The 27,973-nt window shown below is 50.5% G+C and overlaps 1 protein-coding gene across 1 annotated transcript in view; it reads left to right on the top strand.

Moving 5' to 3' along the window:
• GABBR2 (gamma-aminobutyric acid type B receptor subunit 2) overlaps window positions 1–27,973 on the top strand; it is a gene marked incomplete at its 5' end in the record, with an annotated part of 337,733 nt that overhangs the window by 234,959 nt on the left and 74,801 nt on the right. Inside the window, 2 exons of the mRNA XM_084784329.1 lie at window positions 16,977–17,037; window positions 24,970–25,050. Coding sequence (XP_084640455.1) covers window positions 16,977–17,037; window positions 24,970–25,050 — 142 coding nt within the window. The remainder of the gene's footprint in view (window positions 1–16,976; window positions 17,038–24,969; window positions 25,051–27,973) is intronic.

Raw genomic sequence — 27,973 nt, 5'->3', positions numbered from 1 at the left:
AGCACCCACAGGGTTGCCCAGCAACAACAATTAATGTCTATTACAACGGGTACAGATTCTATCAATGTGAGGACCCAAGACCAGCAAGTTTCGCTAAAAGGACGAGTATTGGCACATGACACACCAAGGCCAAGTTCTCAATACAAAGAAGTTTTTTTGTTTTTTTGTTTGTTTGTTTGTTGCTTTGTTGTTTGTTTTGTTTTTTTTGCACCAGAGTGACAAAGAGCAGAGAATAAGAAACAAAGACAGGAGATAGAGGATGAAGGAGATGGGAACAAAAGGGTGATGGGATATTAGCTCCAGAGGGACAAAGGACTGACTGCCTCTGGATGGGGAGGAGACAGATGTTTGCCTAAGTTTACAGGCAAGCTCGCCTGTTCATAGTTTTCTATTTTTCTGCTTTAAACTTCTGGTTTGGGTGGCTAGGATCTTAGCAGTCTTGGGTGGGGTCACTGCTAAACCCTCAGGCACTCGCAGGGGTCTAAGGTTTTCTGTTCATCTGTAGCTGGACCTAAGCTGTTTCCAGGCAGGTCTAAAAAATGAATCATCAGATGTTATTTCTAGCAATGAAGTAGTATGTTTGTTAGAGCAGATCTCTGAGGGAGAGAGAGAAGGAGGGAGGGAGAAGGAGAGAGAGAAAGAGAGAGAGAGGGAGGGAGGGAGGGAGGGAGGGAGGGAGGGAGGGAGGGAGAGAGAGAGAGAGCGCGCGCGCAGTGGGCAGCTTTTCAAATGTTCCCGAGTGAGAATCTCTTAGGAGTGGGTGCAGAAGTGACATTCTGGCTAGTGTGGGATAGTGTCCAGATTCTAGATGGCTGCTCCTAGGACACCCCACCAGAAATGATGAGGTCCCCAGGCCTTTATGTCCCCACCAGCACCTGGACTGACTGTCTGTCCCTAATGGGTGCACTTGATAGCTACACAGAGCTACTGCTTCCACATAAGGAGCTCCTGTGCTCCTGTTCCTCACGCCGTGGCCTCCTTCCTCCTTCCGGTCCCTTCTGACTTCGTTATCTCTGCCTGTTCCCAGCCTTCTCTGCCTGTCTGCCTTTGCATGGTTGTTTCAGGGATCCCTAGGATAACCTGGATATTAACACCAAGGGGATTTCAGACATTCACAGAGTCGTCTTCCATCCTGTTGCCTGTCCACAGGGCTCAATATTGATTCATCTTTCACCTCATGATTTGTGCTTTGGAAAGGAAACTCTCACATCCTTTCTCCTGCAATTTCTGCTGTTTACAGTATGCTCTGCTTTCTCACCCCAGAGCCTTCACATATGTTGTTCCTCTTCCTAGTTTTGGCTTACCAACCCCCAGCCTCCCTTTAGTCAGCTAGTCGCTGTTACTGGCTCACTTAGGATTCTCTCTCTCTCTGTACAGCAAGCCCTCCTACTGTTACTTTTATGGTAGAGAAGGTTGGATGCAGGCTCTTACTGCTTGGAGTTTTACTCTCTCTCTGCCTCTGCCTCTGTCTGTCTCTCTGTCTCTGTCTCTGTCTCTCTGTCTCTGTCTCTCTCTGTCTCTCTCTGTCTCTCTCTCTGTCTCTCTCTCTGTCTCTCTCTCTCTCTCTCTCTCTCTCTCTCTCTCTCTCTCTCTCTCTCTCTCTCTCACTCCCTCTTGCTCTTACTCTTGCTCTTACTCTCCTGCTCTCTCTCCTAAAGCCTTCTCTGACCCAAGTCTTGGATAGATGCTGGCATCCCAGGCTATCTGCCAATGCACTGTTAGCTGACTAGGAGCTTTCCTCCACACCCCAACTGGGAGCCCCTGATGGTAGAGCTAACCCGGGGCAATTGCTCAGCCTTGGCTAGATCTAACGTAGTAGGTCAGCACCAAATGCAGGAGTCCTGCCAGTCCCTCCTCTAGAGCCCTATGTAGGTCTTTGCCCTTCCTACCAGCTATAGACACTAGCCAGGCCATCCTAGCAAAGCTCAGTCAGACCAGACCACAGGGCTACATTCTGATGAGGACAAGCTCCAACAGGCTTGAGGGGATCACAAGACTGGGGGATGAAAGAATAGGAGGAGCTGCCATGTGGAGCCCACCAAGGCTTCCCATATCCAGAGTAAGGGCATGAACGTGCAGGGCTGGGACCCTCTTGTGGATCTGCCTGGCCCTTCCCCAGCATCAAAAGCTTGAGAGCCCTCCTTGTCCGCTCATGTTTTCCTTCAACCTAACCTCAGGCCGTTGGGCCTGCCAAACCAGGACGTCACCATGATTTGCAATCTCTCCTGTCCCTCCTGCATCATATGTACAGTGTGAGGTCACCATTGGGACCATGGAAAGGCTGTTGGAAAGTCCCACCCCTGGCTTTGGAAGCACCCACAGCTAGCATCTTTCACACTAGAAATTGGACTCACCCATGAATGGCCCCACATGTGCCAAGTGTATTCAGAGCTAGAAGGTGGCATGGGCCCTCCTGGTTGCCTCAACACTGGCCTCTGTGAATCCAAGCAGGACATGCAGCCCCTTGCCCACCACGAGAAGCCAAGCAGCCCAAAGGCTGGCTTCTCTTCCAAGGACTCAGGGTTGGGGAGGGTCTTAGGGAAATGACACAGTTGAGCTCCTCAGCAACCTCAAAGTTCTCTCTCTTTCCACCTTTCCATGTCCTTGGTCCCCTGTTGTCTCCCACAGTAACCGCCTCCCTCACCCCTGCCCCCCTCCCTTTGCTTCTGCCTGCCAGGTGCCCATGAGGGGCTCCCCATCCACAGAAGACCACACAAGGCTTCTTCCCACAGTTTGCTCCCGTACTATGAGAAATTCTGGATCTGGCTTTCAGAACATGTAAACTATTTCCTTACACTCTGGGGAGACAACAACCAAAGTCACTGAGGGCTGAGTTGGCCCCTTTCTGGGTCGCCTTCCCCGTTAGTTACAACTTCCTAAACACCCCCCTCCTCTTCCTATTTCTCCAGTCTGTGCACCCCAACCCTTGCCAGGTCCTTCCTGCAGCCGAGCCCCTCCCTTAACCTCCTCATGGCTGCTGTACCAGATGCCTACTTGGAGTCCTGCCTGACCCGCTCCTCCCCCCACCCCCAGGCCAGTCTGCAGCCCACCCTGGTGGACAAATATGCAAACAGATTGCAAATTGCTTGTCTTGGACTTTGGGGTTAACTGGTCAGCAATTTGATTTTCCTGGTGGAGAGACTGATCTATTTAACAAAAATAGAACCTACAGTAATGCAAAAAATTAACTGCTCCTCACTGTGGGGCTGCTTACAGCTACAGATAACCAGGAAGGCAGACTGGGCGTCTGGGAGGAGGCCTCCAGCCTAATGGTTTTGTATCCCACCCACTTGGAGCCAAAGAGGCAGTGATGCCACCTGCCACTGCGACCAGGTCCTCCATGCCAACTATGCCACCAAAGCGTGGTGACACCATCTCTCCACCTTCCCAAGCTAGAAAGCAATCACTCTGTTGTCTGAAAAGCAAAGGGCCCGGGTTCAGACCAATGTCTGGGTCCTGCAAAGTGAAGGCAGAGCTGGATTAATGTCAAGGGCATGACTTTGAAGTGGCGATTGGGGCAAAGGCTCCTGGCCATGTGGCCTGAGACAAACCCCTGCCCTCTCAGCCCCTCTGTCTCCTCACCTGGAAAATGGAAAGATGGCGGACACTCCATCCCACCGTGGCCAGTGAGGTGAACAAGAGAGGTCAGGTGTCTTACATAGCTGTCTCAGCAGAATTCAAAATAGCCTGGAACTGTTTCTGTGCATGGTAGTGTTACAGGCTCTGGATGTTTTAGAAGGAAACTTGAGGACAGATGAGCAGGGACTTGGTGCTTCAGGACACGGTGGGACCGGCCTGACTGTGTGCCTTCTTGCTGCTTGCTCCTGCCTCTTTTTGTCACGAGATGAAGAGAGAAAATGTGTTTATATTCACACAGACCTCTGGCTCTTGTACAGGAAAACTCAAAGCTGTTGGTGAGAACTAATGTATTTCAAGAGGGAGAATTAATCTGCTGGCGATGATGTTGCTATTTTTTGCCTGGAAAAGGATGTCTTCTTATAATAGCATTTCAAAGAAACTTTTAAGTAAACTTTTCTTGTTAGTAAAATAATGCTTGCATATTAGAAACTATCAGAGTGAGTTGAAAAGTAAAAAGAGGAAAACAAGCATAGCCACCTAGTGTCTAGCATTTCTCCTTGCGGGGAGGGATAAACTCTCTATGGACGGAACATTCTGTAGAAGACTTTTCATCCTTTTCTTTGCTCCTGTCATTCTTGAGTAGGGTACATAACGCCAGCTGCTGTAACAACACTTCCCCAGAACCTCTGTGAAGAGTTTGTAAAATGTGCTCCCTGGCTCATGTGTTTGAATGCGTCGTCTCCAGTGCTGGTGGGATTGTCTTGGGGGGCTTTGGAACATTTGAGAGGTGGGTGTCTAGCTAGAAGAAGTGGATTCCAAAAGGATGTGGGATCTCGGCCCAATCTCTGTGTCCTGATGACGTCAGCCCAGATGTAAGCAAGCAACCTCACACTCCAGCCATCGCAGCTTCCTGCCTGTGACGGATCACATCCTCAACTGTGAGCCAGCCAGGCCCAGGGATGTGGCTCAGTAGTAGAGCGCTTGCCTGGTGTGCATGGGACTCTATGTTCAATTCCCGGTATCACCAGATAGAGAAGATGTAAACAGACACATAGACAGACAGACAGACAGACAGACAGACAGACAGACAGACACACACACACACACAGAGATCCAACCAGGAATGGTGGCAGACACAAGCAGATCTCTGTGAGTCAAGGTCATCATGGTCTATACAGTGAGTTCCGGTTGGCCAGGGCTACACAGTGAGACCCTATCGCAAAAACAAAACAAAACAAAACAAAAACAAGAAATGGAGGAAGAGAGGAATAAAGAAAAGAAAGAGAAAGAAAGAGTAACACAAAAATAAAAGTGAGCCCAAGTAAGCCCTTCCTCTTGAAGCAGTTTCCTGTCACATTTGGCTACCGAGTGAGAAAAGTAACTAAAGTGGTGAAAGGGCAGGGTACAGTGCAGAGCGGCTGGCGCACAGCCCTCCCACAGGCTCAAGAACCAGCCCAGCCTCTTCTGTCTCCTGGCTTGGGCCTGCTGGCTCCCAAGACTCTGACTGGCAGGTGGAATAGTGGATGTCACACTTACCCGCATACCACTGGCTAGATGGTCAGGAGCCCTGACATGACCAGCAGGAGGGCTGGAAAACTTGACTGGAAGGAAAGGCAAATGGAACTGGCGCCCAGCGAATGGGAGTCTGGTGCAAGCAAGTGGAACGTCACTTTTTCTAACATTGTATGACGTTCGCAACATTCAAGTTTGGATAATCATGATTAAGTTATCTCCCGATTAAAATCCATCTATGACTCCCCCTGCACTCAAAATCAAGGTCATGTTATATGACTTCTCTTAGGGAGACCGACAAATGTCTGTTCACCCCACACAATACCAGCGACAGACAGAAGAAAGGATTCTTCCCAAGTTCAGCTTACTGAAACTGCTTTTACTGGGGTGGCATACCAGGTAATGCGAAGGCACCCTATCGCTGTATTGCTGAAAGCTCGCCCTGCTTGGATGACACTCACAAAAGCTCTCTGCACGACTGCAGGCAGCTCCCCCTGGGAGTCGCTACTCTCCAGAAGCTCTCCTGCTCAAACCCTGGAGAAGGGTCTTGTGAAGGCTGTAGCTTCTTAAGCCTTGAGTCTCCAGTTTGAACAGAGTCCTATAAGCCTCACCCTTCCCCTCTAGGAGGGAGCCATCCAATCCCAAGGACATAGCCACACAGAAGCCCAGCATCCTCAGCAGGCTCTGGAAAGTTCTATAAGACCTTGACAGCCTTCCTTACCTGTCCTACTCACCTCACTTGTCCCCACTACCTCACCTGTCCCCACTACCTCCCCTGTCCCCACTACCTCACCTGTCCCCACTACCTCCCCTGTCCCCACTACCTCACCTGTCCCCACTACCTCACCTGTCCCCACTACCTCACCTGTCCCCACTACCTCACCTGTCCCCACTACCTCACCTGTCCCCACTACCTCCCCTGTCCCCACTACCTCACCTGTCCCCACTACCTCACCTGTCCCCACTACCTCACCTGTCCCCACTACCTCACCTGTCCCCACTACCTCACCTGTCCCCACTACCTCCCCTGTCCCCACTACCTCACCTGTCCCCACTACCTCACCTGTCCCCACTACCTCACCTGTCCCCACTACCTCACCTGTCCCCACTACCTCACCTGTCCCCACTACCTCACCTGTCCCCACACACCTCACCTGTCCCCACTACCTCACCTGTCCCCACTACCTCACCTGTCCCCACTACCTCACTTGTCCCCACTACCTCACCTGTCCCCACTACCTCACCTGTCCCCACTACCTCACCTGTCCCCATTACCTCACCTGTCCCCACTACCTCACCTGGCCCCACTACCTCACCTGGCCCCACTACCTCACCTGTCCCCACTACCTCACCTGTCCCCACTACCTCACCTGTCCCCACTACCTCACCTGTCCCCACACACCTCACCTGTCCCCACTACCTCACCTGTCCCCACTACCTCACCTGGCCCCACTACCTCACCTGTCCCCACACACCTCACCTGTCCCCACTACCTCACCTGTCCCCACTACCTCACCTGTCCCCACTACCTCACCTGTCCCCACTACCTCACCTGTCCCCACTACCTCACCTGTCCCCACTACCTCACCTGGCCCCACGCACCTCACCTGTCCCCACTACCTCACCTGTCCCCACGCACCTCACCTGTCCCCACTACCTCACCTGTCCCCACTACCTCACCTGTCCCCACTACCTCACCTGTCCCCACTACCTCACCTGTCCCCACACACCTCACCTGGCCCCACTACCTCACCTGTCCCCACACACCTCACCTGGCCCCACTACCTCACCTGTCCCCACTACCTCACCTGTCCCCACTACCTCACCTGTCCCCACTACCTCACCTGTCCCCACTACCTCACCTGTCCCCACTACCTCACCTGGCCCCACTACCTCACCTGTCCCCACTACCTCACCTGTCCCCACTACCTCACCTGGCCCCACTACCTCACCTGTCCCCACTACCTCACCTGTCCCCACTACCTCATCTGTCCCCACGCACCTCACTTGTCCCCTCTACCTCACCTGGCCCCACTACCTCACCTGGCCCCACTACCTCACCTGTCCCCACTACCTCACCTGTCCCCACTACCTCACCTGTCCCCACTACCTCACCTGTCCCCACTACCTCACCTGGCCCCACTACCTCACCTGGCCCCACTACCTCACCTGTCCCCACTACCTCACCTGGCCCCACTACCTCACCTGGCCCCACTACCTCACCTGGCCCCACTACCTCACCTGTCCCCACACACCTCACCTGTCCCCACTACCTCACCTGGCCCCACTACCTCACCTGTCCCCACTACCTCACCTGTCCCCACTACCTCACCTGTCCCCACACACCTCACCTGTCCCCACACACCTCACCTGTCCCCACTACCTCACCTGGCCCCACTACCTCACCTGGCCCCACTACCTCACCTGTCCCCACTACCTCACCTGTCCCCACTACCTCACCTGTCCCCACTACCTCACCTGTCCCCATTACCTCACCTGTCCCCACTACCTCACCTGTCCCCACTACCTCACCTGTCCCCACTACCTCACCTGTCCCCACTACCTCACCTGTCCCCACTACCTCACCTGTCCCCATTACCTCACCTGTCCCCACACACCTCACCTGTCCCCACTACCTCACCTGTCCCCACTACCTCACCTGTCCCCACTACCTCACCTGTCCCCACTACCTCACCTGTCCCCACTACCTCACCTGTCCCCACACACCTCACCTGTCCCCACTACCTCACCTGTCCCCACTACCTCACCTGTCCCCACTACCTCACCTGGCACCACTACCTCACCTGTCCCCACTACCTCACCTGGCACCACTACCTCACCTGTCCCCACTACCTCACCTGGCCCCACTACCTCACCTGGCCCCACTACCTCACCTGGCCCCACTACCTCACCTGGCCCCACTACCTCCCCTGGCCCACTCTCTCTACCTGTGTCAACTGCGATGTTCTTTGTTCATCTCCTCTTCAGTCACCCTCTTCTGCTCTAACGTCCTTGGTGGTGCTTTGACTTCTCTACTGCTTCCCGCCCCCAGGCCTCACACACGCCTCTGACTCCCTCTTCCCGAGATAATCTCCCCATCCCTTAAGCTCACCTCTCACAGCTTCATCTCTCAGCACAAAAACCACCTCTGCCTAGAAGATCATCCTAGGTCCACCTAGTCTAAATCAGGCTCTTATTTTCTTTCATAGCAACCTGTTATTTTTTTTCTTTGTGTTATTTATTAGTAATTCTAGGCATTCCCCCATGTGCCTTTGTAAGTATTTACCTTTCCCAGTAGATGGCAAGCTCCATGTAGACCAGGACTGGCTTGTGCTCACTCTTCATGCCGGTGCCTGGCTGGCATGTGCCAGACTCATTGCCGCCGCCCAGCACAGCTTGTTGATTGACCTGTTTCATGGTGTTGCCTGTGCCCATGTCAAAGGTCACTCTTCACTGTTGCTCTATTCTGTGCACATTCTGTGCATGTCTGATACTTGCTGTTCCCAAAACCCTGACTGTGCTTTCATACCAACTGAACGAGAGGGTGGGAGCTGGTCTCCTCTCGGGGACCACCCACCAGCCTCCCTGGGCCTCCACTTCCTTCTGCTGCATCCAGCCTGGCCCTGGCCACCAATTGCTTTTGGGAAGTTGATCCCTGGGCTTTTACTCCATCTTAGCATCACAGAGAGCAGCAGTGGGCAGGCCATGCCTCCCCCTCCACCTTCTTCTGCCTTTCCGCATTCCTACCTCACGTGTATGGGCACACTGCACATCTGAAGGCTTGGACCTATCAAAAGAATCGTTGGTGTAAGAAAAATATTTTAAATAAAAGGCAAAATATGGCCTCTCCGATAGCCCAAGGAGACATGCAGGGAAAAAAAGGCCTTTTTTTCCACCTTTACAGAACACAGGGTAGACAAACCCAATTATTTGATCTTTCCCTCTGTTTTAAGTCCCACTGTCCCTGTAAGGACAGAGGATACCTTCTCCTTCAAGCCTGCGTGGTGCCGAGCTCGGCTCAGCATGTGTGGGAACCTGCCCTGCAGTATCATAGCCCCAATAACAATATCGCGTTGTTCCTTTGAGACCGGTGCTGCCCCGGGTGAAGGGCCTGTCAGTGTAGGCAGGATTGTCCACCCTGCAACAACTGCGCACCCCTCCAGCAAGCCAGGCAGGGCCCCCTACTCCTCAGCTTTCAGCTGTTTAGACATCCACCTACCTGGAGGTCTGGAGACATGGATAAACACTTAAGAGCAATTGCTGCTCTTACAGAGGACCTGGCTTTGGTTCCCAACACAAGCACTGGCATTAGGAAGCTCACAGCCACCTATGATTTCCGTTTCAGAGACTCCAAAACCCTCTTCTGGCCTCCACCAGCACCTGCATACATATGGTGCACGTACAAGCAAGCAGGCACATGCACATACACTTAGATGGTTTAAATATTAAAATAAAAAAGGAATTCCTCATGTCTGTGCAGATTTTATATAGACAGATATGCACATGGACATGCACATGCACACACCTGTATTTACATGCATGCACATACAGATGCATATGCACAAGCACAAGGCAGTGCACACACACACACACACACACACACACACACACACACACACCACCAACACACACAGTGGCAAAATTGAAACCCTGAGATGCACAAGCATGTTCCCTCTCCCACAGCATGACTGCCCAGAGGCAAACGTGCACTCCAAAACCACATTCAGGACGAAACATTTCCCAGCATGCTCTGGGAACCACAGAGCTCGACACTGTACAGCACCCAGGGGACCAAAGCCCTCAGGCTGTGCTCAGGGGTCTCTTCTCTGAGTAGTGACCAGCTTCAGCCAAGTGCTGCCTAGTCAACCTCACAGAAGCTGCCACCTTCTGGCCTCTCAGGCCTGATGCCAATCCTGGGCAGGCCAGCTCATCCTCTCCTATGAAGCTGAAGCTGAGACAACAAAAGAAAGAAGAAGCCCCAGTCTAGGCCTTGACCCTTGACCCGTAAGTCGCTATTGTGTATTTTCTCCATCCAGTAGTGAACCGTTGGAGATGAACTCTGAAAGTAGATACTAAGAGGAGACCCCCTAGAGCCTGCAGCATGCACCCCCACCTCACCCGAATCCACAGCCATGCCCGCTCCCACATCCATGCCCACACCCACACCCACCCACACCTCACCCTTGTCCCTGCCCTAAGACTTGGGCCTGGGACTAGAGTGACAACAGCTGTTGCCGATTACTTCTGGGTCCTTCTGGGCCTAGTGCAGTGTCCTTTCCTAAGTCTCTTCTTTCATCCTCCCACACTGTCCTGAGAGGTAGGAATTGTTCTTTCGGATAGAAGGCCTGAGGCTCAGAGACAGCTCAACAGTCCCCACTCACGCTGATGGCGCTAGCTGCTCTTGTCTGGCCAATCCTAAAGCTTGAGTTCCCCCCCACACACACACCCCTCGGCGTTCCCCCACCCCCACGTGTAGCCCACACACTGCACTGTCAGTTGAGATTGACCGTCATGAAGCAGGCTGCCTTTTTTAAATTCTCCTTTTAGCCATAGCGTTTTTAAATTAGTTTTTGAGGTTAGCATACAAAGTAATGGGTTCCGCCATGGCTTCTTCATGCGTATGTGTCATTACACTGTGTCCTTATTGACTGTCCTCCTTCCCCTAGGGCTCATGGCCTTCTGTGCTTCCTTGCACAGCATCTCTCGGAGGGGAAAGCGAACCCTTAACTCTTCTCCATCTGGGGACTTTCCTCCATATTTTATTTCCACTTCTGTTCCATAGAGATCCTTATCGAAACAAGTTAGGGTCCTGTCAGTCCGTGGCTTCCTGGAGAGGGTTGGAACAAGAAGGGTTGTCCCTGGCGTGGAATGTTGCAAGCATTTCCAGACCCCTGAATATGGAGGGACAGAAGGAAGGCAGGGCTGCTACTGCCTCTACAAAGCCAGAGAGTCCTACCTTCTTCATAGGGTGCTGATCATGGTGCTGTCTAACTTTTAAAGGGTTTCTAAAAGTGACCAAAAAGCAGGTTTGGAATACAAGTCAAATAAGGAGGTGATGTCTAAGCCAGGCAGTGGTGGCGCACGTCTTTAATCCCAACACTCGGGAGGCAGAGGCAGGTGGATTGCTGTGAGTTTGAGGCCAGCCTGGTCTACAAAGTGAGTCCAGGACAGTCAAGGCTACACAGGGAAACCCTGTCTCAAAAAAAAAAAGAAAGAAAGAAAGAAAGAAAGAAAGAAAGAAAGAAAGAAAGAAAGAGAAAGAAAAAAGGAGGCGATGTCCAAGCATGCTGGACCCTACGGATGCTGCCCCTAGCCCTGCCAGATCTGCCACTTTGGAGACTGCACCTCTCTGAGCCCTGAGCAGGCAGCTGGGTACCACTTGACCACACTACATCTTCAATCACTTGTAGTTTTTACTGCTGTGCCCCAAACCAGGGTAGGGATGGGGTGAAATTTTTCCCCAATATGAACTTCCCCCCCCATGAACACTTCCTATTAGCAAGACGTAAATGGTACCGGCTAGCAGGGGATTCTGGGAAATGTACATGACTTGGAGGCCTGAAGCCCCACCCCCACCCCATCCCCCCACCCCCGCAACACAGGAGAAAATCTGGAAGAGTGACTGAACTATGAACACTGCCCAGGTCACAGCTAGCAAAGCCCACTGCCTTGGGAATCTAATTTCTCACATGGATTGGTCCCCAATGATGCAACAGCCCCAGACTGGCTCGGCTCAAGGAGAGCTGTGACATGTATATACAAAAATGCTTTCTGAATGAGGAGCACAATTCTGGAGTTTTAGAAAGTAGGGCCACCTACTGTTTCCAGCAAGGAGGCAGAGACACAGTGCCACATTGTTGCCCTCAGCAGCCCCAGGAGTTCCCCCTAATCTTCTGGGAAACTTTGTGTGGGTCAAGCTGGGACTGGTGGCTTTGGTGCAAAAGAGAATTTTAAGTTGAGACACTTTAAACACAAGACTTAAACATGGGCATGAGAAAGAAGAAAGGAAGGAACACAAGGCATGCCTGAGGGCATAGACACCTGCTCCTCAAGTGAGAGCTGCGGAGAGCAATACACACCCACGTGTGGGCAGCGGACACCCCAAAGGACAGAAGTAATTGCCTTAGCAATAATTCTATATACCGTTCTGGTGACTCTTGAGCTACATCTCAAAAGGTTGCTAAGAAACATGTTTTACTTCCTTTTCTCTTTTGTTCATAGTGAGATGAGTGAGGTGGCTCTGGAGCCAGCACAGACAGAATAATAACCTGACAGGGTCACACGAGAGAGTTGGTACTTGCCTGTCTCTGAAAATGGGGCTTCTAGTGAGAGTCCAAGGGAAGCACAGGTTTGCTTCTGGGAAAGGGGGAAGGCCTTAAGCAGTGGCTAACTGCACTAGAACTCCAGTTTCACTGGCGAGAAAGGGCAGCTGCATCCCAGGATGAAGGCTCCTCTCCTCTCATGGCTCCAAGTTTTCTGTCTTCCTCCTCCCTCTCCCATGTCATTGACTGCAGTGATCCACCACAATAAGCTAGAGAGGCTGGTGGGCACTGGGACTTCTCTCAGAATCTCTTATCTCCTCCTCTTCCTGCTCAAGACCCTTCACAACCGGAAGTCTTGAGTTGGGACCGGAGGCAGACAGGGAGGTAAGTGTCGCCAACAGGAAGTGAGTCGGGAAGGCGTCTGAGGAGCAAAGGCCAGCTCCACAGTTAGACCACCCTCCCTTCCGTTGTCTCCATCACAGCTCCATCACTGACTGCATTTCTTAGTCATTTATTGGTTCAAAGCTTCCCTAGAGTGAGGCGGTACCTGGGCAGGCTATGGTGAAGCACCGCTGCAGACATAGCTAGCCATTTAGGAGGCTGAGGCAGGGGGATCTCTTGAGACCCAGAATTTGAGGCTTGCCTGAGCATCATAGTGAGGCCCCAATTTAAAACAAAGAATACTTGGCACAGGGTAGGTCAAATATTGTGTTGTGGCCTGGTCATCTTGTTCCATGGAGTGTAGCTTCTAAAGAGGCTTTCCTGACGATTACTCATGGGCGAGAGGCCTTCCTCAGCTGGGCCAACAGCCCTCTGAGTAGTTGGCAATGGTGAAGGGAACAGTAAAGGACAGGTCACTCAGTAAACTGAGTCACATGACACAGTTTCCTTCAGAGGGATTTCACTAAGCTCTGGCCTCCTCTCTGGTTTAGACAGATGGTCAGCAACCAACTGCTGTCATCGACACTGGCTACCACAATCAAAAACCATCCCTGTTGGGGATAATATGTCCTCTCGTTGGGAGACAGAGCACATAGTGGTGGTCCGTGAGGTTGGTGGTACAGTTATTTGGAGATGACCCTTCTGGGAGGTGGGGCACCTGGTTTTACTCCTTTGTTATCTAATGTCACTTAGAAGTTGAAATTTTCTTCCTAAGAGGTGGCAACTTCCTGGTACCTCAGATCTTTTCATTTCAGCTCTCTGCTATTAGGATCACTTGAATAAAAATGACTCCTGCCACTCACAGAGTGCTTGGGTTGTATCAGGAGCTATGTGGGGAAGGGCTATATTTTAGAGATAATGCCCAGAATGTTGCCTGGGGGGAGATGGAGCGTGGCTTGTGAGACTCAGGCATCGCTCTCCTACGTCTGTGCTTCCTGAGGCGTTAAAGAGAGGCATGAGTTCTGCTAGTAAAATTAGATATTGCTGCTAACACAGAACAAAGCAAGTCTTACTTCAAAATGGGTGAGTTTTGTTATCAAAAACGAAGGCAGGAAGGAAAGAAAGAAAGAGAAAGAAAGAAAGAAAGAAAGAAAGAAAGAAAGAAAGAAAGAAAAAGGAGGGGAAGAAGGAGGGAGGGAAAGAGCGAAAGGAGGGAATAGAAAGAGAAGAAAGACAAGAAAAGGAAAGGAGGAGACTAAAACGGTAGGTCCAAAGCCAAGAGCACTTGCAGAGGACCTGAGTTCAGTTTTAAGGAGGCTCACAATGGCTTATAACACTAGCTCCTCTGTGAGCACCTGCGGTAGTGTGCATGTACACTCACACACACACACACACACACACACACACACACACACACACACACACACACACCATATAAACAATTTAAAAGTAACCAATTTTTAAAAAGCAGAGGGAGAGTGATTTTTCCACCCCTCCATTTCATCTGGCCACAGACACCCTCCCAGGCACTTTCTAATGTAGCCAGCAATCTACAGGACAGACCACATTCCAGACCTGGATGCCTTTGGATTTCTTCAGGTCCTGACGAGAGATCGCTAAAGAGTTTAGGCTTCTGCCCTTGGGCTGGGGGTGGGGGCGGGTCAGGCTGGGGGAGATTCTTTTCATTTTCTCCTTGTGGAGAGTGGTTTGCTGTCTTTAGCCCCCAGGTAAAGTGGTCCATTTGCATAAACATGATTCTTTCGGAAGGTGTTCTATGATTTCCAATCATCCCTAGAAATAAAATCCCAGCTCCTGTCTCACCTTCCGCTGAAGTGTTTTCACACTTCAGGGAATTGCTTACCGCCACCTGAATGAAGAATTGGGTGGGTGTTCAGTTTCAAACTGGTACTACTAACAGCTGCCTTCAGGACTTCAAAAAGGTGTCAAAGTGGCTTCGGAAGGTGTTTCCGAAGACACATTGTGGGATCTCCTCTTTGTTCTTAAAGCCATGGGGCCTCATCCCGTGGATTTCCTCCTGAGGGAAGATGCTCCTGACTTGCTCCTGAGAATGAAGTGGGTATAGAGTTGCCCTGGCGAGTCAAGCGCACTGCAGTGAGAGGAAGGCAGGGTACCATGGAAAACAACCTCCTTCCCGTTTCACCAACTCTGGTGAAGGAGCCTGGGTCTTAAATGACACATGGTTGGGGGTATACCATATTTTCCAGCATATAAGATAACTTTTTAACCCTGAAAATCTATGCCAAAGTTGGGGATTTTCTTATATGCCAAGTACATACATGCTGCTTGCTTTCCCTTGCTTCATATACCTGGCGGATATCGTGGGGTGGGGGTGGGGGGTGCCATGGCTGATTCCTGACTCTGTGGGGGTGGGGGGAATATGAGGCAGAGAGGAGAAAGCTGCACACATCTTCCTGTACCTGGAGGAGAACCTGAGCTTGGATTGGCTCGCCACCAGAACCCACCCATTCACCTCGGAGGGCTGCCTTCCAGCTGAGTGTGGAACGCACCTTAAAGGAACAGTGCAGGCTGGCACTGGCTGTCTGCTGGCATTTAATAAAGCACCTGGCTGTCTGTGCCCAGCCTACAGATAGACACATGCCTGAGTCTGCTGCACAGGGTGTGTGTTGGGAGAGAGGTAGTCTTATACAGGAAGTATTCCAAACTATATTTTAACTGGAAAAGTTGGAGTTGTCTTATACGCCCAGTCATCTTATATGCCGAAAAATACAGTGGTAGAACACTCACCTAGTGTGCACAAGGTTCTGTGTTTGATCTGTAGCACTTCTAAACAAAATGAAACTGAGGTTGGACTCCAGCCTCATTTGCAATGACCTTGTGATCAGCACATAGCTTTTCTCCCTTTCTTTCTTTTACATGCCCATTTTGCACGTGTGTGTGTGTGTGTGTGTGTGTGTGTGTGTGTGTGTGTGCATGCATGTGTGGAAGCTGAGGGACAATCTCAGCTATTGGCCCTTACCTTCCACCTTGTTTGAGATAGGATCTCTTTGTTGTTCAAGGCTTCCTATACCAGGCAGGATGCCAGGGTTGCCTCCAGGGACTCTCCGTTCTCACCTCCCATCTGAATACAATAGCACAGGCACTGCAGATGTGCTCTGATACTCCCAGCTTTTTATACAGGTTCCGAGAAATCAAACTTAGGTCCTCACAAGACAAGTACCCTACCCACCGGAGCCATCTCCCCAGCCCAGCCTCAGTTTCTTGATCTGTAAAGTGGGCATCATCCCTATGCCACCTAAGCTAGTTGTTAAGATGCAGTGACAGACCGCGTGTCAATTTCTTCTCATCTGTTTCCTTGCATGATTGCAGAATTTTAGCAGGGACCACAAGTGGGAAAAAAGAACATGCCTTCTGTAATTCCCTAGTGTACACAGCTAAGCATATGGGAGCCATCAAGGCAGATGCTAGAGATGACAGCAATCTTTAGCCCCCAAAGTCCCTAATGAGAGGTGCTCAGCTGCCTGTGACCACAGTTAGGTCTTGCTGGCTGGAGACGCTTAATTTCGAGCTGCATCATAGCCCAGTTATAATTGGGGCTGACGTCACATCAGGATGATTGTCCCAAAACATTCTCCATCTTTTTTTTTTTTCCTTGAGACAGTTTATCTGTGTAGCCGTGGATGTCCTGAAACTCTACTTTATAGATCAGGATGGCCTTGAAGTCACAGAGATCTGCCTGCCTCTGCCTCCTGAGTGCTGGGATAAATGCATGTGCTACCATGCCCAGCCCAGTCCTTTTTTAATAATAAACCACACACAAAAAGATAGATAGATGGACAGATTGATGTAATAATAATAATAAAGCCCCAACCTCCAGCACCCTGATGCTACTCCATCCATATATCTCATAGAAGCCCTATGTCTTTCTTGAGTGGGCACAGGACCAACCATAAAAAACCTCGCCTCTACCGCCATTCCGCTAGAAGACCTTGCCTCTTGATAACACAAGCCACGTGGGCATTTCATAATCACTGCGCTAATGACGATGCTATCTCAGCTTTATTGATTTTGTTCCTCTCGCATATTAAGCAGACAAAGTCACAACTAATGTGCAAGTAATGAGTTTGTCTTTGGTGCCTGCCTTCAATGGGAGCCAATTTTTCTCCAATATTAATAACCGTATCGTGCTATTAAAGATTTCAGTGGGCTAATGTGACATTTCTCTTTTGTTCTCGTTTGTTTGTTGTTTTGTTTTGTTTTTAGGGTCAAGTTGTGTTCCGGAACGGGGAGAGAATGGGAACCATTAAATTTACTCAATTTCAAGGTAGGCTTTTTGATGCTTATTCTTTCCAGCTGACGGCATTTATATTCAGGGCTGTTGTGTTTCTGCAAATAAAAGGCATAAGAAGAGATGGAAATCTTGATATGAGATTCCAGATAAAACAAGAGTCAATAGGAAACGCTTCCCCATGAGTGCATGAGTTACAGCTATGTAGAAAATTGTTTCTCAAATGCCTCACTCCCCAAGCCTACCCCACCCCGTGTGACTCCTAGACATTTAGGAAAGGGAGTAGGGTAAATCAATAGCAATATGCTGAGAAGCCTGCATCATTTCAGGATTTGATCACCATTACCTAGTATAACATATTTCCTACATTTTGCCAGTCTTATGTTATCTTGGCTCACCAACAGCCACTTTTTGCTAACTATTGTAAAGTCACTCTGGGACATTATCTTATTTCAATACGTAAATACTTGGAGTGTGCGTTTCTTCTGGAGGACTTTTTCCAACATAGCCACTGTACCTACAAGAACATTTCATAGGTCTCAATGTCTTTCCACTCCCCATCTATTGGTCCTCCAACCATTTCAAAGCAGACAGGTTGATGGAGAACCCTCCTAAAGTCCAACCATCACACCAGTCCATTTGGTGGGATGGTGATGATGATGATGATGATGATGATGATGATGATGATGATGATGAAGACCATGCAAGTGGCTCAGGAGCCACCCCAGCCATGTTCAATGTGTCATGAAAACACAGTTCAGAGAGGGGTGGTGACATGTCAGAGTGCTGGGTGCATAAAGGGAAGCAGAGCTGGACACTCCACGGGACAGTTGCCTCTGTTTGGCTCAGTCATTACGCTTGTGGTTAGCCCACCCCACTGGAGGGACCATTTGTAAGAGTGCTGCTTCTTGGCATTTTGACAAGAAGTGAGGGCCTTTGCTTTGAGCAGATCCCAGAGTCATTCCAGGGAAAGCCAGAATTAAGGCAAACTCTTCAGATTCATTTGGAAGAATCCCACCAGACTCCCGATCAACCTGAAGAGCTGTTTCTCAGGCTGCCTCCTCCTAATGCAATGAGTGCACTTTACTTATTCGTCTTCCCATGGCAGGTAATTGAAACGCATGTCAGCTCTCTGGCATGCACAAAAGGTGTTATCTTAGGCAAATGTAATTATTTTCCCATTTGTTGAGTCTTCTTCATTGGCTGAACAAAGTAAGCATCCTAGCAAATATGCTTGTTTTTTGAAGGATAACAGCCAAATCCCTTTGTCACATTCCTAGTTCTCAAATTCTTCCATTGGAGCTGAGTATTTTGTAAAATGTAGATGACTTGATCACAGCACTGCATGCTGATGTTGCTGCCTTTCTCTTTTTTATATGTTAAGTTTAGACATCAGCTCCAGCAACTGTGGGTTTAACATATCTGAATTCATAGGGCACACAACCAGGCTTGTGGTCCTGCCCAGATCAAGTCAAGCAGCATCCCACTAGGAACGGTACCACCTCCCCTGTGGGACCAGTAGGTCTGGGAAGTTAATCCTTCCGTTTCTGGGCTCAAGCCCGAACCACGATAATGCATAGGTACAAATACCCAGCATCCTTCACTTTGGAAGAAATATACCCCCAAAAATGTTGATGTTTATCCCCAGAGGCCAAAGTAGCTCCAACCTCAGCAGCCCACATTGCCCACTCATGTCCTTGTACTGACTACAGTCCCTTCCCTGCCCCATTGGCCATGCCCCCATCACTGTATCCTCCTCCACATGGCTTATGTGTATCTGCCCTTCTCTGGTGGGCAATAAGCTCTGCACTCCGGATGGCAAGTGAGACGGGAGCAGCGTCACCATCCTGTAGAGCCATGCCCACCCTGGATGTGCCCAGTTCCAATTCCACCCGTTCCCTGCCCTTCCCTCATCCACTGTGCCTTCTCCTGAGCCCTGAGTGGATGGAGATAAATTTTGGAGAAGTAGCTTTATCTTTCCCTTTAAGAGAAAAAAAATTCCCTGTAACTGCCTCTTCTAAACAGCACTGGGAATCTGAAGCAGGGAGGAAGCCGAGCAGAGCGTGATTAGACCTTGTTTGGTGCTCTCATAGAAAGCCCAGCGTCTGCTCCAGGCAGCCTGCCTTCATTAGGCCTGTTTGTGAGACTGACGGATGGTGGCTTCCTTGAGATATAAAGGACCGCCTCTGGGGCTGGCATCTGCACACCTGATCTGAAGGGATGAGGTCTTGAGGCTCTTAATGCCATAATTGTCATTCAGAATGTACCTCAAGTGGTGGAAGCTCCTCCCCTCCACCCCACCCCACCCCCCATGCACACCCTATTCACTGCCTGGGCTTCTGGGCACACAGATGTGGATATAGTTTCTCCCTTCCCCAGTGTCTGCCTGGTGCTTTGCTGAGCCCTCCTGGGGAGCATCAAGTTGAATAAGACACAGTTCCTGGCCCTGGGGACATCATAATCTCTCTGGTCAAGTGTCAGCACCCATAAAGGCAGGAAGACACTTCCCAGAACCTACTAAAGAACTTTATGGACAGTTTGGCCCTGATCAGAGACTCCTGGTGCTGAGTTTTAATGTCCTTTCCTGTCTCCTGACACACTGCAGCATCCTCCATGAGCCTCAGTCTGAAAGGCTGCCTTGGTAGACTCAAACACTGGCTCACCTAAGTCATCATCCCCTGACCTCCAGCCCACTCTAGCAGGACTGTGGTCCAGCAGGAAGGGAAGACACTAGTGAGGGTGGGCTTGTTGGGACCAGCCTGAAGACCTCCCAGCCCTCAGGATCCAGGGGGGACCCCCTCAAGTAAGGGGTTCCAGAAGACAGAATTATTTAGTAGACACTGTGCTTCTTAGAGTGTCAGACTCTGTGTTACAGGAGCTCTGACTCTCCATGCCTTCGTTAGAACGCCTCCAGGAACAGGGAGCTCAGCCCCCGCATGTGAAAAGTATCATTGCTTGCCAGGCAGTGTAGCTTAATCACTCTGAAACTTCACTTTGGGGTTTGTTTAAAAATAAAAGATAAGCATGTCCCCTGCTTTGATAGTGACTGAGTACTCAGTGGCATGGTACTGCTGAGTGGCTGGCTCAGTGGCTGGCATGGAGAAGGGCCTGTCAAGGGTATCCTTCTCCCATGGCCATCTCTCAACAATGACCAGAAGTGAGGCTTTGCCTCACACTACTCATTCGATGGGACGCTGACGTCATTGGCACAAAAGACCTTCTAGCTTCTTCACTCCCCCAGTTCCCTCGCTTATCTCCAAAGCCCACTCTCCCAATGGATGACCGACATGCTCATTGCTTAGTGAGAATTCTGTGTCTGTGTGTCTGCCCCAAATGTGGGTTGCCATTTTTTTGTGTGGACATCTTGAATTTGCCTTGGTGCCTCTGGGTTGTATGACTCTTTGCTTTTCCCTGATGTTTTTTGAGCACGCCTCTGGTTCCTTGGTGGGAGATCATCTAGGCCAGGACTTCTCTCTACTGTCTCCATGGAAACATCCATCCCACATTCACTCCTGGGGACAGGCAGGAAGTTGTCTCAAACTTTGTTTCCTCATGAGTGATAAGGTCCTTCTACACATCTCCTTATAGGTCCAACTGGGGTCAGCTGTGGGCTGTTGGGTCCAGAAGTGTGTGCATATTAAACATGCATGCACTGCCTGATTTCCCTTCCCAGTGACTATATTGCTTCCATTTCCACTAGCACAGGGATGCTGATGTCCTTCCCTCCCACCTGTGGCATTCCCTGATATCTCTCGTTCCCTCCATCCCTCCATGCCTCCCCACTGCTCTTCTCTTCCTCCTTCTCCCTCTTTTTTTTTCCCTCTCTTCTCCCTCCCCACATGCAGTCTACAAGACATAAACTAAGTCATCCTGTAATGGCCCCTACCCCCGATGGAATAGTCTTCTTTCCAGGCTGTATACAGATGCCCTGGTCCATGAGCGCTAGTTTATAAGGCCCAGTGTGTGTCCAGAGAGTTACTGCATGATTTTAGGGAAGAGGCCTGGGCTTAAAACCTGGACATGCCATGCAGCAAGCTGTCTCAGTGGGCAAAATCACTTACCATTGTTGGGATGACAGCCTGAATTTGGAAAGAACCAACTCCTAACAGTTGTCCCCTGACCCCCTTACACACACACACATGCATGCGCGCGTGCGCACACACACACATCATCATCATCATCATAATAGCCTTTTAAAGCTAGGAGTATTGACTACATGTCAGGCCAAAAAGCTGGCCAGTAGATGGAAAAACAGAAAGGGGCAGGCATCTCGTATATACCTATAATCCCAGCTGCCAGGGAGGCAGAAGCAGGAGGACCACACATCCAAGGCCAGCCTGGGAAACTTACAAGTTCAAAGCCAGCCTCGCAAGTTAGTGAGACTATGTTAAAAGATAAAATAAACTCGGTTGGGGATGCAGAGGGCGGGAAGAGCCACCATGGAAACTGGAGGCATCCACTGCAGTAAGAGAACAGGCAGAGTGCCTGAGGACAGAGCAAAAGCTCCCTCTCTGTGTGGGTTAGCTACCATTTCCTGTTCGTTAAGCCACTGCCAAGACCCTTGGTCTATGTCCAGCTTGTGAACTTCACAGCGACTCGGAAAGTACACAGATTGTGATTTCTAAATAAAATGTATTGTTTGTTTGTTATTGTCATTGTGGAGGTCAACCCCAGAGCCTTTCCTGTGCTTGGCAAAGGCTCTACCACTAGGCTCTATCCCCAACCCTTGGAGATCCTGTTTTTATTTGTTGCTGTCCTTATTGCCGATATTGAGAGAGGCTCTTATTATGTAGCCAAGGCTGACCCCAAACTTGCAGTCCTCCTAGAACTGAGGCAGCAGGCACACAGCACCTCATCAGAGCACACTGTACGTGTTACATCTTTGCATCTCCAGCTCCCAGCACAGGGCTGGCCCATTGCAGGTGCCTGACATTAGTTGAATGACTATAGGCCGTGATGTAACTTAGAGACCTGGAGCAACACCTCTTGTGACATCAAAGATGTCCGGGATTGAAGCCGGGCGTGGTGGCGCACGCCTTTAATCTCAGCACTCGGGAGGCAGAGGCAGGCGGATCGCTGTGAGTTCGAGGCCAGCCTGGTCTACAAAGCGAGTCCAGGACAGCCAAGGCTACACAGAGAAACCCTGTCTCAAAAAAATAAATAAATAAATAAATAAATAAATAAATAAAATAAAAATTAAAAAAAAAAAAAACCAAAGATGTCCGGGACTGCCTTAGTCCAGGGTGTAGGAGTAACTTTGGCTTTGTACTGCCTATGGTGAGCAGCTCTGATCAGCATGAGCAGGAGTGCCCTGAAGCTGAAGCAGGGGAGCCCTGCCAGGTGCTCCTTGGGTGCTACCCTACGTGACTTCAAGCCCTCCCTGTGCCCGTCTGAGGCCTGTCTCTCCTCTCTGGACAGGAAAGTTAAGTCATGGCTTTCAAGCACTAAATACAGAGACTTGCAGGCTCCTGGAGCCTCTGGGTATTACCTCCTGGGAGAAATTATGCTGATTATGGTCTTTGTGGGAGGTTGAATTTTACTTCAGTGCCATGGGACAGCGCGTGCAGCCGGGTATGTGAGTCTGAGGGGTGGGTTGTGTGGCTGTGGGCGCCGTGGGGACCCTGTGGTGCCACTTCCCGGATCCTGATGATCTGTTCCGATCGGCCTGCATATTTCATGTGCTGCCTCCCCCTGGGGCTGAATAAATAAATCAGGGCTTCCTCCTCCTGCCCCTGGGAGCTGATTGGGGAGCCTGTGAGGCTGAGGACTTCAAAAGGTGAGAGCGGGGACTCTGGAGCCTCCGACAGAGTGTGTAAATATGACATTTAAGACCTAGGTGACCCAAGCAAGCAGGAGCCACCTGCACAGTGTGCCCGGCCCCGCTCATGACTTCTATAGTCTTCTTTCCCTGAAGTTTAGGAAGCAGGCAGAAGTGTGGCCTAAGGGGTTCCCTAGCCTGCTTCCTGTATGCTTATAGGGGGTAAGTGGGGCTTACATACCTCTGGCTAGACCATCTCCCTGGGCACTTGGCTGGCTGGAGTCGGCAGCTTTGGGAACCCACCTGCCCTTCGGTGGGCCCTAGAACAGTAGAAATGCTTCTCTGGTGGTGAAGCCAGGGACCCAGCCACTCTGCACAGAGCTGTCACCCAGAGATATCATCAAGGCAGCCTGCAGTCAAGAAGAGTAAGATTGTTCCCAGTGCCACTGGAGCCTTCAACAAACCATGGCCAACTCAGGACTAGGGTTTTATTGTCAGTGGGGCAGTAAGAATCCTTCACCACACACAGAGGGTACTAAACAAAGAAAAGACATAAAGAAGCTTGTATCCAGCCGCTGTTGGATCATTTTCTGTTACTGTAACAAAATCCCAGAGGCTAGGTGTTTCTTAAAGAAAAGAGGCTTGCTTAGCACACAGTTCAACAGGCACCCTTCCATCAACTCACTCTCACAGGAAGAAACTACAACCCCTTTAGAATGGCAACCATGTGGTTAGAAAAGGTCATTTCCAATGGATCTAAATGCCTCCCACCAGGCTTCTTCTTAAAGATCCCACCACCTGAACACTGTCACACAGGAACCAAGTTTCCAGCACACAAACCTCTAGGGACATACTCAGCCGTATCAAACCACAATACCTCCAACCTCTCAAGCCCTGCTCTGCCCTGGGGGCTCCACTCTCATACCCCTTGTCACCTGTCCCTTCTGTGTGACCCCACCTTCCCCTAACTCTGCTTAACTCTGCCAGACACCAAGTCCACAGCCCTAACTCAAGGGACTGGTTATACGAGTCTCTCAGTGGCATGGGACATCTGCCCACTTTATGGTCACATTGCCCCTTTCCCTGGATACTGGTGTGTCTACTGGTGGCCTCTGGCTTCTCATCCTTTGCTGTCTTCCTGTTGCTGTAGGCCAGTGCTCCCAATGCTGCACTTAATCCCTTCATCTTGCTGGGCTTTCTCTGGGGATGAGACTCTCCCCACCTTGCATGCAGAAGTCCCTGACTCACCTTTGCCCTGGGCTCCAGGCCCATGGGCATCTTCACCTAGCAGATCCACTAGCACCCCGGCCTCAAGACATCCCTCCAACGTGTGACCCCTGTCTGTATTCCCCACTCATAAAATGACCCCTTAAGGCCCCTGTCATCTACACCAGACTCTGGGGTGCTTATCTCACCCCCATTCATCTCCCATTTGTTACCCAGTGCTCTGTGTCACTTAGAAAAAGGAAACCTTCTTTTTCCTACCACCTTCCTAAGCCAGTTGCCACCATTTTTATCCTTGACAATGGCCAAGACAGTGAACTAAAGTCAAGGAGAGTGATGAGGATGAAGGCATGCAGGGTTCGCCGATGAGGTGGGAAAACACAAGCATGCAGGGAAACAAAAGCAATGGGTACCACTTCACATGGCACGGCAGAGCCATGTGGCTTCTGGACCAGCCCAGTTCCACCTCAGGATGCATTCTCAGGATGGTCTTGTCCAAAGTAAAGGAGGAGGTGATCCCAACTACCTTCAGCTGATGCAATCATGCCCACAGTGTTTTGGGGTCCTCACTCATCAGGGACTCCAAAAGATTGTGGATGCAGCCCAGGGGAAGTGGAATAAAGTTCAGGGGAGCTGGGGGCTGGCACTGAGGGAGTGGGCCGCTGCATTGTCCCAGGGCAGAGGAAGGGATAGTCCATGTTGCCCTGAGGGAAAGCCAACCAAGCAAGAGAAAGGCAGAAGGGAAGGTTCTACCCACTGAGCAAGAAGAAGCAATGACCATGCAGAGTCTATTTTGGAAGAGATGGGGCCCCCATCTATGGGTTGGTTGTACAGCACAGGATGAGCACTCTGCTGAGGTTTCAACCCAGACCAGCTACAAGCTTTGTGATCCTAACTGGAGAAGAACACAGCCAGGGCCCGTGAGAGTCACCAGACACAAGCCTGGGAGCCCGGGTTGACCAGCAACTGTCTCTTGTTGTCCACAGACAGCAGAGAGGTAAAGGTGGGCGAGTACAACGCGGTGGCTGACACACTGGAGATCATCAACGACACCATCAGGTTCCAGGGTAAGGCTTGCCCACTTCCTGAAGGGCACCCCACATCGGAGGTGCTCAGAGTCTCCCATGTTGGCTTTGTGGGGTCAAGAGAGCATCCTTAGCACATCCACTCCCTCGCTGAACACAGACCCTGCTCATTCTGTGGGGTTCAAATCCTGGGTGAACCTGTGGAACTTGGGAGCCAATATCCCCCTTGTATTTGCTTCTGTTCTTTTGTCTTTTGTTTCTGACTCTTCTATCACCACCATTACTTTACACGGAAGGGACCGTGAACCCCTTTCTGGGTCGGATTTCACTCTAAATTCCTGTTATCAGCCAGAGTTAGAGGTTTGATGATATTTAATGGGGGGAAAAAACCACCTAAAACATTAGTGGATTCCTGGGTTAATGGATGCATACATAGATGTACAGGTGAATAGGTGGGTAAGTGATGAGTGGGTGGATATGGATGAGTGTGTGGGTAGGTGGATGAGTGGATGGAAAGATAAATGAATAGGTTGGTTAATGGTGGCTGCATGCAGGAGTCGATGGACAGGACAGATGAGAGCCTGGAAATGAGTTGGGAAGGTGGGTGGTTTATATATGGAGAAATGGATGGGTGTGTAAATATATGAATAAATGGATGGATGCATGGGTCCATGGGTACCTGGATAAATGATGGGTGCATGTAATATGCATGCTTGGGTAGATGGATAGATGCTCACACAAAAAAAATATGGATGAATAATAGTGGGTGGATAGATGTGGTGAGTGCATAGTTGAATTGATACACACATGCATGCATGGATGCATGGGTAGGTAGACTGCATGGGCAGCATGGTCTCTGGGTAGCAGTGGAGAAAACCAGAAGTCTATAGCACCCAGAACGTTTTTATTTAGACCATCGGGAATTTTTTTCCTGTGCCTTGGAGACCACTAGACAGAGCACTTTTATTTATGGAGCCTTTGGTTTAGACTTGATCCTGTCCCTCTATGCACTGGATCTATAGAGCACTGCAGAGATTCAGTGAGCATGCACTGTTGGACATCCCACCCCACCACCAAGCACAGAGCAGCACGTTACAGTTCACTCACACACTGAAAATGGGTGAACACGTCCTCTTATACATTTAAGAAAACAGCTCAGGGATGGTATTACCCCATTGCACACAGACAGTGACGGACGCAGCCCATCCTAACCTCCACAGCCCTGATCTCCACTCAAAGCCTGGCCACTCCTGGACAGAGTGGGGGCGGGGGCTTTTGGAATAAAGATTCTGGGTACTGAGCTCCCGGTAGGGTGCTGGCCCAGCACACAGGAGGCCCAGGTTCTGTACCAAGCCCTGGGGAAGATAACAGACGGAAAAAGTCAAGCACAGAATGTTTACAAAGACACAGCCTACAGCAAAACAAGTTTTCTCTGTGGTCCCAGTGACCAGAGAGGGGCCTTGCTCTGTTCGGTGGCCTCGAGGCCACCATGAGGGAGGCCTCCCTGCACTTCTCCGTTTCCTCTCACAGATTTGCCCCTCCACATTGCTTCAGTGCCTCCAATGTCGGATCACGTTGGTGGCTGTCACGTGCTGTGCCCCAGAGGGCCTTCCTCCTCATCAACCATTCTTCCCATCCTCCAACAGTTGCCTCCCACCCCACCTCACCCCCGACATCAGGAAGCATCTCCAGACTCCAGCCCAGGGGTCCGTCTCTGCTGCCTGTTGGGTACTTGGGTTAGCCTATGCCTGAGGCTAGCCCACCCCCTGGCCTGCATCCCCAGGGACTGTTCGCACAGCGGCAAGTTTTAGAATCAGGCAGATCTGGCACGCAGTCCTGCCAGCAAGCCACTTACTAGCTCTAGAAGCCACAAAATGCCTAGAAGGCTGTTCAGCCCACCACCCATAAGGGTGATGGATGGGCAGGTGAAAAAGGTCTAGTATTTATCTTATTTACAGTGTGTGGATGAGCTAAGAGCCCATACATTAAAGTCTGCATCTTTCATCTCTCTCATCTCCAAAACACCGTGCAGCCAGCATTCAGAAACTGGGGTTACCTCCTGTTCCTGTTGCTCTGTTCTTTCCCCGAGGCTGTATGTAAGCTCCTCCCCAACCCCTGAGGGCAGAGACTGTACCTTGTTCATTATGCAGCTTTGATACACAGCATCATCCCTGACTGACGGATGGTAATTATCAATGGCGGATGGATGAGCGAGGAATGAATGAAAATAAAACTCAGGGCCCCATCTAGCACATCTGTCCGGCGTTCCCACAATGCTACCGTGCCTCTTCTAGCTGACATGTACTTGGTGAAGGTGCCATTTGGTAGGGAGGGAAGACAGAGTACAGAAGTTGCATGTGGGGAGATGGTATTGAAGGAGATGGTGGAGTTGTAGCTAACTGATGGGCCAAACTCACTAGTAATTATATCCGCATTGACCCAAGCCTCGGGGTCCTGAGAGGGGCCTGTTTCCAGCCAGGAAGCCTCGGAAATGCCCTTCAGTTTGGGAACAGGAAGACTCCTGAGCCAGGCTCAGCACATTCTGGGTGGTGGTGATGGTGGGGGATGAGGAGGAAGTTTCTAGACATGAAGTTCTGGCTTCTGCAAGTGGAAAATGCTGTCTGTCTGTCTCTGCCTGGGGCCTTCCCCACCCCTCTCCCTCCCTCCCTCTCTCCTCGAGGCTTTTCCTTCACACTCTGGAAGGTCCCTAGATCCTTTTATTAAAAACAACAACAACAACAACAACAACAACAACAACAGTGTTTCTAGGTCTCTTACATGGAGGCCCCCGCTGTCTCACATTGACATGTGTTTCTAAGCACATTTGAACTTGCCAGCCCAGGGCTCCAGGCCAATAGGTGAGTGAGTTTGTTCTCCACCCTGGCTGCTGCTCTGCCTGTTCCTCATGGATCCTGGCTTGTCTCCTAGAAACGGAGGCATAACTGAGGTCACCAGCATCCCCAAC

The sequence above is a fragment of the Acomys minous genome, assembly GCF_964271855.1.
Source record: "Acomys minous genome assembly, chromosome: 1".
NCBI lineage: Eukaryota > Metazoa > Chordata > Mammalia > Rodentia > Muridae > Acomys > Acomys minous.
Note: the sequence above shows the minus strand (reverse complement) of the source record. Positions and strands in the feature narration are given on the sequence as shown.